The sequence below is a fragment of the Vollenhovia emeryi genome, unplaced genomic scaffold (genome assembly GCF_000949405.1).
Source record: "Vollenhovia emeryi isolate VEMERY1.0 unplaced genomic scaffold, V.emery_V1.0 DF939161.1, whole genome shotgun sequence".
Classification (NCBI taxonomy): Eukaryota; Metazoa; Arthropoda; class Insecta; order Hymenoptera; family Formicidae; genus Vollenhovia; species Vollenhovia emeryi.
Genome location: NW_011967205.1, coordinates 551,785 through 568,735, shown reverse-complemented (window position 1 = coordinate 568,735; position 16,951 = coordinate 551,785). Strand labels below are relative to the sequence as shown.

Below are 16,951 nucleotides of genomic sequence, written 5' to 3'. Positions count from 1 at the left end.
GCCAATCGGGAGTTAGCTTCAAGTTACCTGATCTAAAACTCCGCATCCTTATTGGTTCCCGTAAGTAATCCAGTGGGAAAAATCGTATCGTGTGCCGTTGGCTTAAGAGCGATCGTATAATTCACTCAGACGGTTATCCGATTGCCTGAATCTGCGAGCGAGAGGACAACATCGTGCGATAAAGATCAAGAGATCGGGTTGGCAAACTGGTCGCGGCGGATAGGAGGAAAATTGGAGAAACGTAGCGGAAAAGCGTGACTTACCCGGCGCGAAACGACGCTGCGGCGGCGGTGAGTGTCAGTTGTTGCGCGGCTGCAGTTGCACCGGCGGCAACCGGGTCAGCTGCGACGAGCTCCGACAGCACGAGTACCGTCGTCGTGGTCGTGGCGGCGCCGCAATTCGACACGGTTGCGTTGACGGCGTGGCGCACCGTCGGCAGATCGTCCTCGTGTTGCAGCTGCAGCTGCGGGTAGTGGTGCAGATGCAGGGCGGTCGTGGCGGCGGCGGTGGCGGTCGTGCCGGCGGATCTCGAGGTGACGCAGGCCGGCGGCAGCAGGCCGGTCGTTCTCGCGACACCGGCCGACGACGGCGACGGCGACGGAGGTGACGGCTGTGGCGGTGGGTACTCGACCACTTGCACTTCCGCGTCGTTCTCGTAGATGATCTCTTTGTCGTGGGTATACATGACCGTCTTTTGCCCGTCGTTGTAAATCAGGTCGATCATCTTGTCCTCGCCGAGCGCCGTGTTGCCGGCCGCGGCGGCCGCCTCGGCGCCGGGGGTCACGCGGCCGTCGGAGTCGTCCGCGGCCGCGGCGCGTTGCTGCACGTCATCCGAATCGTTGCTCTGGATATGCTGCTGCTGCTGCTGTTGCTGGTGGTGATGGTGGTGGTGGTGACGGTGATGATGATGATGGTACTTGGGGTGAAGCGTGTGCACAATCGGTGAATCGTGCCCTTGTAGATGGAGCACGTTCACCGGCTGCATGGTCGCCAGCAGGACCTGCTCGTTCTCGTTTTGATTTTGGTTGCTCAGTGAGGAGGACGCCGGCGAGACTGGTGCCTCCTGCACCTGTAACGTAGATGGATAGGGTCATTGTCGCGGCGACCGGCGATATCATAGTTTCGATTCGCCGATTAGAACGCTTCGGCGCGTAATCGCGACATCGTCGGTCGAGATATTCCAATGTTCTCACCGTGCAACGATCGTGTACAACGATTTCAGTATCACGCCACGTGTATTTATAGCATCATTCTTTTTTATCACGCCGTATTAAAATGAAAGAAAAGAACGCCACGATCTTGTGAAATATGTGCCTCATAATCGAGCGAAGGTATTATGGTCGCATTACATCGAGTATTAACGAGGCACCTTGATCTTTGCGCGCACAATGCCGATCGCGCTCCATTTTTTCTCCCTACCGAAATGGAAACCAGCGTTCGTCATCGGCCGGCGTGCCGGCCGTGCGCGCCGCGCGGCCGGACTAAATCATTTACAAGTACAATGCTAACGGAATTAAAACACAGCGCGCGGCCGGCGCTAATTTATTAATCGCATTAACAGGCGCACGGTTTACGACATTGGGATTTATACGCCCGAGCGCGCTCCCGACGTCCCGGGCAACGCCGCGCGTATGTTGCAACAGCCTGTAACATTTTCGAATGCTAATAACACCGCGGATAGAAATTATATTAATATCTTCGCGCGCGGTCCGAAGCGCGAGACGTTTCGTACCGCCAGACATCCCCTCGTCATAATTAATCGCCCGTACGCTCACACGTGCGCCGAGAAAATCTTACAGCGCACTCAAAGATCAAACGATCATGAGCGCGATCTGGGTCCGCTCGCGGCGAGCCGCGAGACGATCGCCATCGCGAGGCTGCCGCCCGAATCGAAATTTTGATACTATTTTGACACTTTTAAGGATACTTTACACCCACTTAGCTGATCTATACACCTACATAGACCAGCAGTAACCTACTTTGATGACATTATATTTTTTACTCCTCCCTTGAATCTTTAATCCTAAAAATTTACTTTAGCTCCTACGTAAAACTACTTTAAAGCTAAATTAGCAAATGTAGAAATTTCCGACACTATCGGTTTTAAAGTAGAAGTAAATTTTGTACTTGCAGTTCGACCTCTTTTACTGTCTTAGGTCCTACTATATAATAAAATTAAAGGTTGGTTCAACGTAAGGTCAAAATTTCGACTCGGGCGGCCCGAGATATTCAGGAAGGATTGGCAACACGTGCCTCTCCGGCTTTCATTTCCGAGAAGCTGGAGAATCCGTCCCCGCGCGACATCGGCATTACTTAATTGTCGCGATTTATATTATCCCCCCCCCCAGTTCGCGCGTTACGTGATACATTTTCACCGAGCTCTCCGAAAGACAGTCACGCGGGAAACCGAGTCGCGAATTGAGCCAGACGCACCGGCAAGTTGTACGTTGGACAGTTGCATTTTCCGTCTCTCGGGTGAAAATGTTCTCTTCATTGCACATTTATTATAATATATGAGATGTAAGATTCCAATTTTCGGGAGATGCTTTCCCTACGTGCTTAATATTCAATAAAATTGCGAAATTATTCACGAATTACGGAATCCCTGCGATTCCTTTAAGTGGTCGAACGTCGCGCGCAGGGAAGTCTCTTGAGACTTTACTGGAACTATTACTGGAAATATATTACTCGTAAAACAGATATCCTACATAAGTATACTTAATGGTCAGTTAAACGGCGACGGTCGCTTTACTGATGCACTTATATCCTAGTATCCCCGAAGTTGGCGCGCACGGAAACCCCTGCGACCCGCATGAATAAGAATACGGTACAGTAATGACGTCGTTTGGAATTTCCCACGTGTCGCCGGATTATCGTGCTTTCTAGCCAGTAACATAAGTTATGGCGCGAAGTCCCCCCCCCTCTCTCTCTGTCCTTTCTTTTCTTTTTTCCTGGCAAAACCTCCGAGACCTCGAGAGCTGGCCGATGCCACACAGTCACCGCGGCATCATTCGTAACGTGACAGCGAGCGACGTGGCAATGCTATTAAGGCCCGTGCATATTGCAGCAGCCTGCAGCCGCAGCGATGGGTTCCGTCAATTAACATAATTAACAATATTATGAATCATCCTCTTAGAGCGCTCAGGCACCTCGCGCGTGGAGGCGCGCGTGAATTACGCACGCCGTTAGCCTAGGCGCAAAAATCCACTCTTTTTCTCTCATTCCCTGTCTCCTGGTCTCTTCGGAAAGCATCTTTTTTTCTCCTCTCTCCCTTTACTCATTTTCTACGGTGCGCGCGGGACTTAATCCCGAGTGTCACCGGTTCCTACATTTCCTCGTGTTGACCGTCGTAAATTCACCCGCCGATGAATAATCGCGATTCTACGATCAAGCGCGAGGATTAGCGCGGTGAAATACGGTTGGTGGGTACAGGTAAAATCGTTAATGGACGAACGCGAGCCTCTGAATAGACCACACGTGCCTCCGCGAGCCAAGGTAACAATGTTTATCTCGCGATTATGACTTTCTAGCATACAGATCTGACAAACTTATTTATTAATAACGTCGTAATTTCACGCCTCTCGTCTGCTTTTTACGCGCAGAACTGCTTACGATTTTATTCTTTCGAGACCTCTCTTGCGTTATTTGTATCTTTCGCTCGTATACGTAAATTAAACGCGTCGTATTAACGTTAAGTCCGATTACGTAATGTAATTACAGATATGAACACTCATTGCATCTCTGATATCAGCGTACCGATGGATACGCACTTTTCTTTGGACACAAATAACTATTATTAAATAGAAGATTGTGTGTGTGTGTGATCACTGTTAAATTTGTAGCGTTAAATTTAACTCAATGAACAGTCACCACTGCTCCTACTCAATATGTCGTTAATTTAATTAAACAATGGAGTTAAAAGAATCCATAAAATGGATCTAATAAAAATGTAGTAGGTTTCTAACAACAATTTGTGTTAAAATAATAAATTTTACTACACAGGATAATTAAATGTAACGTCATTTGAGCAGGAGCATTGGCGACTACTCATTGAGCCACTACGAATTTAACGGTGTATTATTAATTGTTAATCTATTATATAAAATTCTCTTCTAACAATACGATTCACTTTTACCCCATTATGTGTTCATTCTTTTCGAAATGCCGACGCTACTTCGAGCCACGCAGAAACCACGCGAGGAGCGTTGTAACTCAATTTTATTTTCGTATTTTACTATGCCAGCACATTCTTTGTAGGCCTTAAAGACAAGACTCATAGGCATTGTGTCGTGAGCGTCTAATGGACGAAACGGTCCCGATGTAACGGTAATCGCGCGGACGCCGTCGTAAAAAGCGTCGTGTCGCGAGCGGTTTTGCGGTTTCGAGGATTTCGACCGCGCGACCGCTTCCCCGATAATTCCGCCGATATGTCGTTAGGAATCTCCGCGGATCCATTACCTAAAGTCGTCGGGGCTACCGAGGCGCTATCCTTGACATCGCAAACCCGCCGCGACACGCTCCATCGGCGGTGTCAGGGGTCCCAGATACGCCGGCCGGGGACATTAATCAGCCCGACCCGCGACCGCGACACGAACCTCCCGCGGTCGTTACACGACATTAAGTACTCCGCGATGCGAATACCCAGCCGTGTACCGACTTCATTCGAAATCTAATCCCACGTCAGTCGATGAAATTTATCGCACTCGCACCGGCCAGCGGGATCGAGCGCAGCCGTTCAACGGTGGTCCGTTGAAACCGGAACCGCGCGCGGATCCATTACTTCTTTTTTTTTGCGTTTTGCGTACGGACGACTGACAACGGAGATGTAAATGGCAGCGGACATTCGGCGCAGAAGTATTCAATTTTACGACCTCCGGCGTTACCTAAGCAGGTTATCGCTGTACTTGTAGGTTAACATTTAAGCCTATCACACAATAGGAAAGCACAGGTAATAGGAATGAGGAATAGAGATACGGAATAGCAACCTATGTAGTGCCAAGACACAATGATTCGTTGGCAATAGGAGTGCTGTCCAATCATCTGCTTTTTGAAACCACGTGCCTGTCGCAGAGTCTCAACTGTGATTGAAAAAGAGTCTCTCCGTGTGCATCTTTACAATTGTTCCGCCCGTTTTAAGACTCGTCCCTTAACGAGAAGCGCTATCGTTAAATTTATTTCACAGAAATATACAAAATGACGGCCGCTTCTCACGTATCGCCCGAACGTTATCCATTCGCGAACAAAACTCCCGAACAAGACAAACGATCGCGATTTCGCGAGTAGCTCGAAATGACTACCGCGAATCCTACGGATCGCCGTCGCGCGGCAGCTCGTTTAGGATGCTGCGCGTCCTCTTTACACGCAAGAAATCCTTCATAATAACAGTTAATTGGCCGGCCGGTCTGCGCTCGTGAGAGTTCGTGCCGGACAGTAGTCCAACGTGTCTGCCGGTCGAATGGCCCGTCCGTCCACGGCTAAAACTCGCGGGTACTCGAACGTCGTTTCTCGTTTCTTACCCGTTCGCCGCCGTAGGCTGCGAATCGCGCGCGCATCCCCCTTGCAACGTGCAGTTATTGCCGATCGCGACGTGGTACGCAGCTGCGTGCAACGCGGATGTAGATACGTGGAATCGTTAGGTGCTTTTCTTTCGCGGTACTGTACGTGTCTTAGGGGTACGATCCTCGTCCGTTTGCCGTAACGGCCGGAATATCCTAGCGATTCGCTTTTTATAATCGTAAACATTATCGCTCATCGTTGCGTTACCTCTGGCGATGTCTATTAGTCTTCGGCCTCGCGATACAGTGCGTTCCGTTTAGCGATTCCGTTAACTGAATTGACGAATAAAACTTTCGATGGATCCATGGAATGAATTAAAAATCCAGCAAGCGTAAAGATATTTTCTCTCGATAAACGATAAACGCGAATCGGAAATTTTTAGCTGCAGACCGTGCCTGGAGTTTTGCGCGTACTTTTGTAAGTCTAGACAACAGCTCGTAAAGCAGCTTGTTTTTCATTACTTTATGATGTTAATGCTCTCAGTATTGTACATGTAAGAAACGCTAGTCTTGACTCGAGTGCGTTAATTACGACAAAAATTGCAGCGATTGTAATTCCAGTGAAATTTCTCTTACGCTACTGTTCGCCGAATGCTCGATATATTGCAGCTCGAACGTTGCCGCAGCCAATCTTTTATGTAACTATAGATATTAAGTATTTCGCAAACTTCTGATATACGCGGAGGCTCGAAATGTCTGACTTAACTTTATTAATCTTGCACGCACACCGTCGCACTGCTTATTTAATTAACGTCATCGTTGATTATCGCTTATCATCCATTCATCAGGCGCTACTCTTTTTGCCGCGAGTTCGCAAGTACAATATTTCGGCGTGCACGCTTATTCTCGATACATTTTTCTTGCACGCTTTCAATCTCGTTTTTGCGACTGGGGGGTATGAGTCATTTGAATCGAGAAAAGACTCACGTGCACGAATTACAGAGACTTTCCTTGCCTCTTTTTTTCTCTCTTGCCTACCGCCCAATAATGAATCGGTTAACGAAAAAGTTAATGAAGATACAAAATGACCAGTCGCTCGGAATTCTATTAAAGAGCCTTTACTTCTTATCTCCATAATGAACGGCGCGATCATCGACGAAGGTTCCCTTCGTTTGACCATCAGGTACGAGAAATCTGAAGAGTCATCACCGCGCACAGCAAATCTCTTCCTTCATCCAGTCCTGCCCACAGGTAGATACGTAGATCCCGTATACAAAGGGCCGAACGAACGATTAATGTACAGTCCGTTTCTACAAGTTAGAATGTCCAAGTCTCGCAGGAATATCGGCACGTACACGTCTACAATAACGGAAAAACGAACGCGGCCGTCCATGTCCCGATGAAGAGGCGCACGTTCTCTTTTTCGATCCGGAAGCGCGATAATATTTACACGGCTACTTGAACACCCGGTATGCTTGTGCACTCGCGATGCTTGTCGTAAACGGATTTAACCGCGTATTAAAAGGCGCCAGACGCAGGTGCGAAGCGGGTCGTCCTTATTTTCGTCTTTCCATGAGATTTATGCGCGCGTATTTACACGCAATGCTTAAGGAGAGCAAAATGCAAATGACTGTTTTTATTAATCTCCGTATAGCGTTCACAGATCTTAAATCCCTGTGATATTCCTCGTATAAAAATTTGCCTCGCTCAAACGTTTTATCTTGTTGCAACGTTTTTTCTTCCCGATTTTTATGCTGTTTGTACTTTATTGGCGCAGTGATAATGTTACACAAATCATCGCGTGACTATCTTTTTCATCTTTACATTTAGGACTATCTTATTGGAGAGAGAAAGAAGAGATTTCGTCTCATTGGTCAATTTTTGAGTTGCCGCGTCGTTAGTCGCGATCTTTATATCCTTTTTATTGTCGGTTAAACAAGAAGTCGAGAGAAGTTGGAAGCTCTTTAGTCTTAAAATATTCAATACGCGTCATAGAGGCCGCGAATTGCGGTCAATTGGGAGTTAAAATGGGCCCATAATGTGCCCCCGGGGATTTATCCATAACCTGTCGAGCTATTAAAATTCTTGGAGAACGGTTTACGCGCCTTCCTCGTACTTCTCATTGTAGAGCGTCGTATCGCGAATAACGGGGCTGATCAATGCATTTCACTTTCGACCGGCGGAGGCTCTTTCAAGTTACAAAAAGCCGAAGCTACCCGCGGCGATTTGAATTAAATTTTCATGAAAGCGCGCGCGCTCTTCTACCCTCTGCTGTCTTATTGCATCGGAAATGAGTGAATATTACAATCGAGAGTAAAAGCTGTAACATATTTCTTGAACAGTTGTTTAGATTTCTATCGTCGAGGAATTCAAAGTATGACAAGTTTCGCGTTATTAATGAAACTGATATAACAGAAATCTTAGCTTAAAACAAATAAAGTGATAATAAAATATGATTGTATAGTACTTGTAAGGATAGTCGAGTTAGTATTACGGCTTTTAAAAAGAATTGTTCTTTATTTAAAAGAAAAATCTTGTAAATTATTAAAATTATAAATTTGTTAGGCTCCAAATCTATGAAATTAAGGGAACAAAGAAACGGTAATAATGAGAGCCTGTTACCGGACGTTACCGGTACAAAAATCCTTATATATATTTCAACAAAGATAGATAACAGGTTAAATGTTTCGATCTTAGGATAAGACCCTATTCGGTAATATTTAGTTAAAAGATCGCATCGGTCAGTGTAGAAAAAATTCATGTGAAAAAGGACAACAATATGCGTGGTGAGTAAATCGAGTCAACGCAAGGTATAAGAAAAGTTATGGTTAAAAGAAATAAGAATCCGCCACGTTGTGCCTGTCTGATGCAAGAAGTCAGCTGGATACTTGGCCGGGTACAAGAATTCGAAGTTAATTGACTAAAGAATATGATTGTATAAATAGATGTAAATGATATGTCAGAAAAAATTATTTGAGCGTAGCATTAAAACGGCGTATTACAAGCAAATAAATGTTACAACGGAAAATGCAACGGAGAAACGGTCTGTCGATCGTCTAATTAACGAATGTAATTTGGGTAAAGACGTGTGCTCGTGTCGATGTTATGAACGAAAATGACGGACACAAGTGTGAGACTGTTGTGCGAACAAAGTGAATAATACAAAACTATGTACAAGGGGAAATTATTTTATGAGACGGAAATAAAGTCTTTAGGACCTTTTGATTTTATTTAGGAGCGGGAGATAAGTGTCGCCTAGGAGTACGGTATCAGTTTGCAAATTAATGCCATTCATCTGTAGATTAATATAAAGCATTTCAGAGATAAGGCGTCTTGAATAGAAAGGTTCTTTGTCTAGGATCCTGACGTTATCGAAATCGAAGGTAGGGTCAAATTGTGAAATATGTGTGGGTAAGACTAACGGATGTGTAGGGTTTACCTTTTTGTGTTCTTTTATACGGGAAGATAATAGCCTACCCGTCTGTCTCGTATATGTCGCATCGCAGTTATTACAACCTGTCAACTTGCGTACTCGCCTTATGAACGAAACTACACGGTCGGTCTCGCGCGCGCGCGCGCGCGCGGTTTCAGCTGTTTATTTTGGCGCGAGTCACTACCGTGTCTCGTGATACAATGAATTCGGTATACTAATGTTAATTCGTTCTGATCTATATTACTTTCAAGGTATTTCCTAGATGTTTAATATTCGCTTTTAAACCATGAAATTTCAAAAATTTATAAATAGTTTGAAGTTAGTAAAATTGATTATTTTGACAGATTATTATTAGCCTTTGATATCTGCTTGATTTATTATTGTATTGCGTACAGTCTCATACATCTTACAAAAACCTTGGCGTCCCAGAGACGTTCACCAGAAATTCTTTTTATGACCGTTAATAATCCTGCGGTCCGCATCCTCATTATTTTGCGCAACGGGGCGCTGTCGAGATAAACCGAGAAAGGTAGTTCGAGTGAAAGAACACTAAATGAGGAAAAAGGTTATGGTTAGAAAGAAAAAGAGACCTGGTGTCAAACGATAATCTATGTGGTAGATTATGTCAAGTTGTTGTCTTAATTCAGTTATATATAACTTGTTTTATATAACGCAATAAAGAAGTAAACAATAAATTTTCCATATTCTCTTTAAGTGCCTTTGAAAAATTAGGATGGAAATAGAGAGATGTTTTATTAGTACTCATTTACGTAACAAACATAAAATATTAGTCATAAAAGAGAAATTTGTTACAGATTTTTAATTACCGACTACTCGTCAATTTCATTTTTGTGCGTTTTTTGTATATTTAACATAAACCATGGTGCTTGTCTGATTTAAATTCGCCTGCATATTGTGAGCTTACGCTATTGTTTTAAGGAGATATTCTCATAAACAGTTTTATCTAATAATACGTGTACCATGCAACATTATAGGGCATTAACAATAAGTTTTATTATCCGAAAGTGAGAGTTTGTTGTAACTGACCGGAGACAGTGTGCAGGGTGCATTATCGGCCTCGTCGGTGCACGTCGACATTCTCCGGCGCCGTCTTCCGTTTCTCTTTTCTCTCTTCGTACTGGTTAGATCCGTTTAAAACGCGTGTGGTCGGCTGAGTTCTCGTACTCGCAGTCCTCTGTTGACGGTGAGACACTACAGCCTGATCTAGTCTTCGACTAGATGTCTATGTCTATGTAAATATTTAGGCATCGAGCATTATATCACAGGTTGCTGACAGGTTGTATGGCACGTTGTTCGAAGAAGAGCGGGCGGTAAAAACCTGCAAAAAATAAAACCAAACTAAGGCGCATAAAGGGTAGATCTATCAACGTCTGTTATTCACTTTCAGCACTGAAATAATTTATAACTACGATGACTGGTAATAAATAAATTTCTGTCTATTTATCCGGTTGCGAGTAATGGTGCGCAACGGGAAGAATGAGATCAACCGGCGACTATTAGGGTGAATCGCAAGTGTAAACAGGTAACCCTATGTTTTCTTCGCATAGCAAGTAGAACCGGAGAATCCGCGTCTCGGTTTCGCCACGTGGCTCGCAGGAGAAGGAGAGGCTTCACGCACGCGGGACATGTACACCCGCGACTGGGAAACCGGAACCTGCGCGCGCGAATGAGCGAGCAGGTTCGGCGTTATTCACTTATCGCCGGGCGAGGATCCGCGCGAATGTCGGTCAACCAGTCTGACACCGCGAATTCTACGTCCTCGCGCGCGGTCTCGTCCAGGTGGATGGTTAGCAAAACCAGTCGGTTTGCTCGTCTCTCCGACTCGCCCATCTGCTCCTACTACTACGGCCGGAGTAGGCGCGCGTGGAGGAGGGCGCGCGCGTAAAACTGGAATTCAGCTCGCGGGCACTGCTCTGACGGATAGACAGGTATAATAATAGACGTAACGAGGAAGCCGGACCATCGAGAGTGAACGCACAGGACGGTGCTGGTTCTCATCATCTTTCTCGCTCCTCCTCTCTGTCTCTTTCCGTTTCTCGAACCGCGCGTCGTCAATAATGAAGACGCGGTGATGTTCGCGAGGAAGGAACAAGACTGGTTGTTGGAAAGAGAGAAGGAGAGAGAGAAAGAGAAACATAAAGGAAGAGAGATACGTCCAAGAGGGTGGCGGCGGGAAGTAGGTAGGTAGGTATCTACCTACTACGCGGAAGAAGGAGATTGGGGCAACCGGAGAGAAGGAGTAGGTACGTACGGGGCCGGTATACAACCGCGAACCGGAGACGAGAAGCCAGAGAAGCAGGTTCAGAGGAGCCGGTCTAACCTGATTCTCAAAGGGAACCCTGCATCAGATTGGACCCACCACCGTGGGTCCGTTTGTATTTCAAGTACCTGTACGCCCTCGCCTCGCGTCAGTGGACGATGCCTCCGGAGAACGGAGGACTCCGTCGAGTCGTACAAAGAGGAGGAAGCGTCTTCCTCCGTCGACGGGTCGCGAAGGCGATGTGTCTATCAGCGGCCAGACGTCTCGCTCGTGCGTTGCACCTGCCGCCGATAGATCCTAGACCTGCCACCGCGGCGGTGTGTATCGCGGTGTTGCAGTCGCGGCGACCGCGATTCGGCCGGTTAAAATCGTCCATGCATCGCGCGGGTTGCCGTCAAGTGTATTGAGAGTGAATTCTAGAGATCTAGTGAGAGTTCCAGGTGATTCCCTTTGAACACGGTGCCGACGTCTATTCTCAAATGGAACTTAATGTAATGCGAAAGGATTTTTCTTTACCTGTGGTACGTAAAGAACGTACCATTGTAACGTATCAACGTTACAACAATTTGTTTTTGTTTGTTTTTGTTCAATCACGATTCATTATTTTTTTCATTTTCAACCTTTGTATCGATTTTGATGGATGACCTTTGTGTATGCAGTAATGAAATATAAACTTCAAATAATATAGAAGTTTTATAGACTTTTGTAAAATTCCAAAAGCGTATTTGTCTCGGTTGTTTCGTTGCTGAAAAAGAATTATGCAATAACGACACACTTCTCCGAGTACTCATCCACGTGTATACGCCACTTGTATTCATATAACACTAAAGAGAATTAAATGATAACAAAAGCAACTGTAATTTTCTGATTATATCTGTGGTAACGAGAATGCATATATTTTTTCGTTAATTTCAATTATTAGTTTATGCTGAATTCTAGTACAATGATAAAAGCAAAACGGAATTGTGTTATAAAAATCGTTTATCTATGAATCTTTCTGTTTGTTAAAAAACAGCATAATCGTTTGTATAATTCTATAAATATATGCATGCTTACTCTTACATTTCTATGATATATTTCCAGTAAAAAAGTTATCTAGGAATGTTTATTATTCTAATAGCCGGCATCGCGGTATTGTAAAAGATAAAATACGTCAAAGTATCAACACGTCAAGTGTTAATAAGCGCACGGCTACAGATAAGTCAAAAGAAGGTACGAAGCATTTCATCGGTAGGATATCGCATGGACCGTGCGTCTTCGCGCTCACTTGTTCACCGGCAAGTCACCTGCGCGACACCTGCGCGACATCGCGCAGGTAGCCTCTGGCTATTGACGAAGACGTGCCCTATAGTAAGGCCTAGACTATCGTAGTAAAACGAACAACGATGTCAAGACAATACTTACTCGTTGGGATCGTATTAGAAGGGAGGGAGAAGTGTCGTTGAGTGGTACAGCAGCCGGCGCAATCAAAAGCTGCTGATCCGGTGGTGGTTGCTTTACCGGTGAGGTGGATTTATCACACGTGCATGTGTACGAGGGGAGACGAGAGGGGGAGGTAGAGTAGGTGGTAGAAGTCACGAGGGGGCTAGTGGGGTGGTGGGGTGATAGAGGGGGGAGATGGGGACCAACTACAAACTACTGAGTGTCCCTCCTATGTTCTGGATCACATCTCAACGGATAATAGTGTCACCACGTTCTCTATGGACCGAGGCGCTCGTCTTTTCGCGAATTCGCTGATGTTGGGACTATCTTTTCTCGAGGGCACCCTTTTTCGGGGGCCCACACACTTGGTTGCTTCTCGTTCTTCACCGGTAAAGCTGTTGGTTCTGAGAGATATCTCGGTAAGAAGCTCTACTTCGAGCACCGTCTATTCACCTGCTAACACAACCGCGACTCACTACGTGCACATTATTACGTTGATTTTGCTCCAAATCTCGAATGTCACATTCGGTCGTTCTGCACTAGCGTACCGCTTGATTGTCTACGAATCAGTTTGTTAGGATCCTGTTGGACTTTTCCGTATCTTGTTTATACTTTCAGCCGTATAATCGCGCACCGGCTTGGCACACACTCGCACGTTTACGCGCAACGACAACGACTACGACGACGACGACGACGACGACGCACGTTACCGTCACGTACAATCACTGACAAACTTAGAAACTTGGGAACCGAACTAAACTAACAAAAGACCTTCTCGGAATTTGTCGTCTTTCATAAAAGAGACTAGAATTCACTAACTCCGTCTGAAGCAACAGGTGAGTTAACCGCTCAAACTTTTGGTTGGACCACGAAACCCAGCAGCTTCACGGTGCTCTCTCGGGTCGTTCTTTCCTCTCGAGATATGGCAATATGGCCGTCGCCACCGCCGCCTCCCAGCATCACGCTCTTAGCTCCGTGCTTCGGATTTCCCCCCCTCCCTTCCATTCGCATCTCACACACGCTCGCGCGTCTCTCTGCCTCCTGCCCCCCCGATCTCTTTCTCTCTCCCACTCGTCCCCATTCGCATGTTTTCCGTCTACGGCCTCTCAGCCTCCCTCGCTCCAGAGCCTCGTCCTCCTCTCCTCACTCTCGCTCTTCCGTTTACCTGAGCACCGCATAACGCCTTCCCTTCGAGACTATCTCCCTTCGGTGTTTGCGTTTTTTTCTTTCTCTTTCTTCCGTTCACCGTTTCTTTGCCTTCCCATTTCTGAGGGAGAAAGAGAGAAGGATGAAGAGAATGGTGGAGGACCCTCGAGCTCCTCCGAGTCATCGTTCCTCTCTCCTCCGCTCCGAGTGTTCTCCCGAGAGGGACGGTGAGAGTGGTCGCTGTAAGACGCTCACTAGGTACAAGTGGATAAGAGACGCTGCAGAGAGAGAGAGAGAGAGAGAGAGAGAGAGAGAGAGAGAGAGAGAGAGAGAGAGAGAGAGAGAGAAAGAGACGGATGGATATTGTAGGTGCAGGTAGGAGCGGCGCGGCAGTGGGGTTGGTCGCAGGTAGCCAACGTGACGAAGACAGCCTCATGGATCTCTCGCCGAGTGCGACCAGGATGGAGCCATCGTCTCCGCGAGCTGCACAGACACAAACAGAACATCGAATCATCAACAAGGCGGGATCCTGACCACCCGGCATTATATAGCTTCTATAGTCATCTCTCTCTAACGCGGCTGCTTCTTTATCTCCTCCTCTCCGTTCAATCAACTGAGAGAGATACCTGATGAGAGTTGCTGCGGGAGAAACGTAGACGATCGCGGTGTACGCACACGTGCATTATCATTTCTCTTCGTTCAGCTCCGCCGTCTTTCTGGCTCCCTCTTTCTTCTCCCCTCTCTCCCCCTGTCCTTCCCCCCTCTCTCTCCCTCCCCCTCCCCCCCCCCAGTTCTCCAGCTTCGAGCCACCTTGCTAACTTGAGAAGGATACACGCGGTCGAAGATCTCCAAGCGGAACGAAGACGACCGCGCAGACGTACGTTATCGCCGACGTCTCGGCGTCCTTCTTACTTCGGATTTCATTTTCGTAGCTCTGTCCCGCTTCGGCTTTACTACCTTGAGAAGGGTAGCCGGGGAGGACTGCGATAGGAACGAAAAGGAGGACGCATACACGTAAGATTATCGTATCTGAGCTCCAACATCCACTTCTACCTCTTTCCCTCTGCCCCTCTCGCTTCGATTTTATAACGTTCGCTCTTTATCTTGCCACCTTGAGAAGGATATCCACATACCAAACCGTACCCGAAAGGGATATCTAATAGAAGGACGTAGAGTCATCTCGCCGAATGTACGCGCTAAATAGGCATCAGCCAAATGGTAGATGCCTATCGTCAGACGGAAAGACATTTAGATATATCTGTCTACATTTTTATTTTGCAATATCATTTTTTTTATTCGACCTATCGCTACGCGCGCTATAAAGAAAGCCCTTGCCTGAAACTAACCGCCTTAGATGATCGAGGCATCTTCCCGAGTCATCGCAAGACAGACGCTCACACGCACACATCAAACTCTCTCCTCTCGTCTCTCTCACCGATGAACGCGATGAACGAAATAGAGAGAGAGAGAGAAAGAGAAAAAGAGTTTCTTTGGAGAAGAGAGCTCTATCGTTTCGTCTCTTCCTTCATTCTTTCTACCGCCATTGCGAAAAGGATATCCGCGAGGGAGATCGTCGATGGTGGAATGGAGAGAAGAAGTTTATATATATACGTCCGATTGATTCTCTCTTATACGGGGCACGCGGTAAGAGATGTCTATGCTGGACGCCAGATGCCGAAGAGAGCGAAGCTGCTGCTGGCGTCGTCGCGTGAACGGAGATGGACTCGGGATTGAAAGAGCGAGAGATACGAGGCGGGAATGTTGTGTGGGGAGGGAGGATGGAAGAGAAGGGCGTGTGCGTGATGAGACGAAGAGAAGGAAAGACGAAGAGAAAGAGAGGAGGAGAAGGAGAAGAAGGAGAAAAAGAGAAACCGTACGAGCGACGAAGAGAACGGGCGTTGGCTACGCGCACGAAGAGAGATTAAAAGGAGAAAAAGAAGAAGATGGAATTAAAAGATGAAAAAAAAGGAGGGAGCCAGGTAGTCAGGGGGGGGAGAGAAAGAGGCAGGAGGGAGGAACACGAGGAGGGAAAGAGAGAGAGACCTCGTGAAAAATGGGCACCCAGCGAGAGAGGATGGCCTCAGGCTACGACGCACGATGCGACCCTGCTCAGGGAGGGATTTCGTTCTTCGTCGGTGGACTCTGAGATTGGTATACTCCGTACGTGGAGCCAACGAAATCGACGCGTTTAATCGCTCGTAATCTAGCCGGAGCGTTTTTCTCGAACGAGAATTTCGAGAGATACGATAGCCGCGCGGCCTGAACCGATTTGAATTCTTCGGATTGCGTCGACCCTTTTCTTCAGAGATAGCCCGAACGCGACGCCTTTCCATGGCGGATAAAGATAATTCGAACTCGCGCGCCTCTTTCCGTGGGAATCGTCACGATCCCCGCGCGTTTGTACGCAGCGTGGGTGGCTGTGCACACACATGCGTAGGTGGCTCGAGTGGCGACGTAAAGGAAGAGAAGGGAGAAACAACGATCTCTGGGAAGGGTAGAATCCCGGGTGTGCGCGGGTTGAGATACTTCTCTTCCGATTTCTTAGCATCATTTTCGCGGTCCATGGCGTATTTGCGCAGCGATTTAGGTATCAACGGCGTATCACGCATCGGCGAACGCGGCAACGGGAGTAACTGCCGGGCCATCTTTAAGCATCGCGCTCGCGCTATCGACGAAGAATCGGTCCCGGACGAGCGCGCGTTACGCGCGGCTTTCTAACGTCGACCTCGTGAAAGCAGATCGAAGTCCGATCCTTGCCGAGAAAATCCCTCTCTATTCGTCGTATCTATCGACGCGCGCGCGTAGTCGTAAAGTCGCCTTCCGCGCCCACCTTTCCGCCGTATATCTTTCATACCGACAGGATAAAATGTGCTCACTGGCTACATTATGCAGATCGCAAAGCGTATCGGAAAACGTGCGAGGAAGTGCCCATAATTTAACTCGATCAAAGACAAAGTTTACTTTTAGAGGGACAATGTACGGAGTGGTTCGATTCTTTTCACTCGTAACACTAGATCACGCTTCGATTTATCTTATTATTAGTAAGATATTGCATAAAGTTGTTGCTCTTGCAGGGAACCACGCGTCTTTCAAAGACTACGTTTATTAAATTTTTTATTTCGTCAATCTAATAAATTTAACAATCTAATAAATTCAAAAGGAGATATCTTTCCA

At 46.8% G+C, this 16,951-nt stretch overlaps 1 protein-coding gene across 1 annotated transcript; it reads right to left on the bottom strand.

Moving 5' to 3' along the window:
• Nucleotides 1-259: 259 nt before the first annotated feature.
• Nucleotides 260-12,802, bottom strand: LOC105564668 (nuclear receptor subfamily 4 group A member 3-like). The gene is made up of 3 exons (XM_012017212.1): nt 12,614-12,802; nt 9,976-10,267; nt 260-1,069 (listed from the first exon to the last, which is right to left on the bottom strand). The coding sequence occupies exons 2-3, from the start codon at nt 10,024-10,026 to the stop codon at nt 260-262; spliced, it is 861 nt and encodes a 286-aa protein (XP_011872602.1). The 5' UTR covers nt 10,027-10,267; nt 12,614-12,802.
• Between the last annotated feature and the right edge of the window lie 4,149 nt (nt 12,803-16,951).

What these genes read in the sequence shown, in the direction of transcription:
- LOC105564668 (XM_012017212.1), bottom strand. Translation starts at nt 10,026, where the DNA reads ATGTCGACGTGCACCGACGAGGCCGATAATGCACCCTGCACACTGTCT. An exon ending in CACCCTGCACACTGTCTCCG is followed by an intron (nt 1,070 to 9,975) that starts GTCAGTTACAAC and finishes TCTACGTTACAG; the next exon opens with GTGCAGGAGGCACCAGTCTC.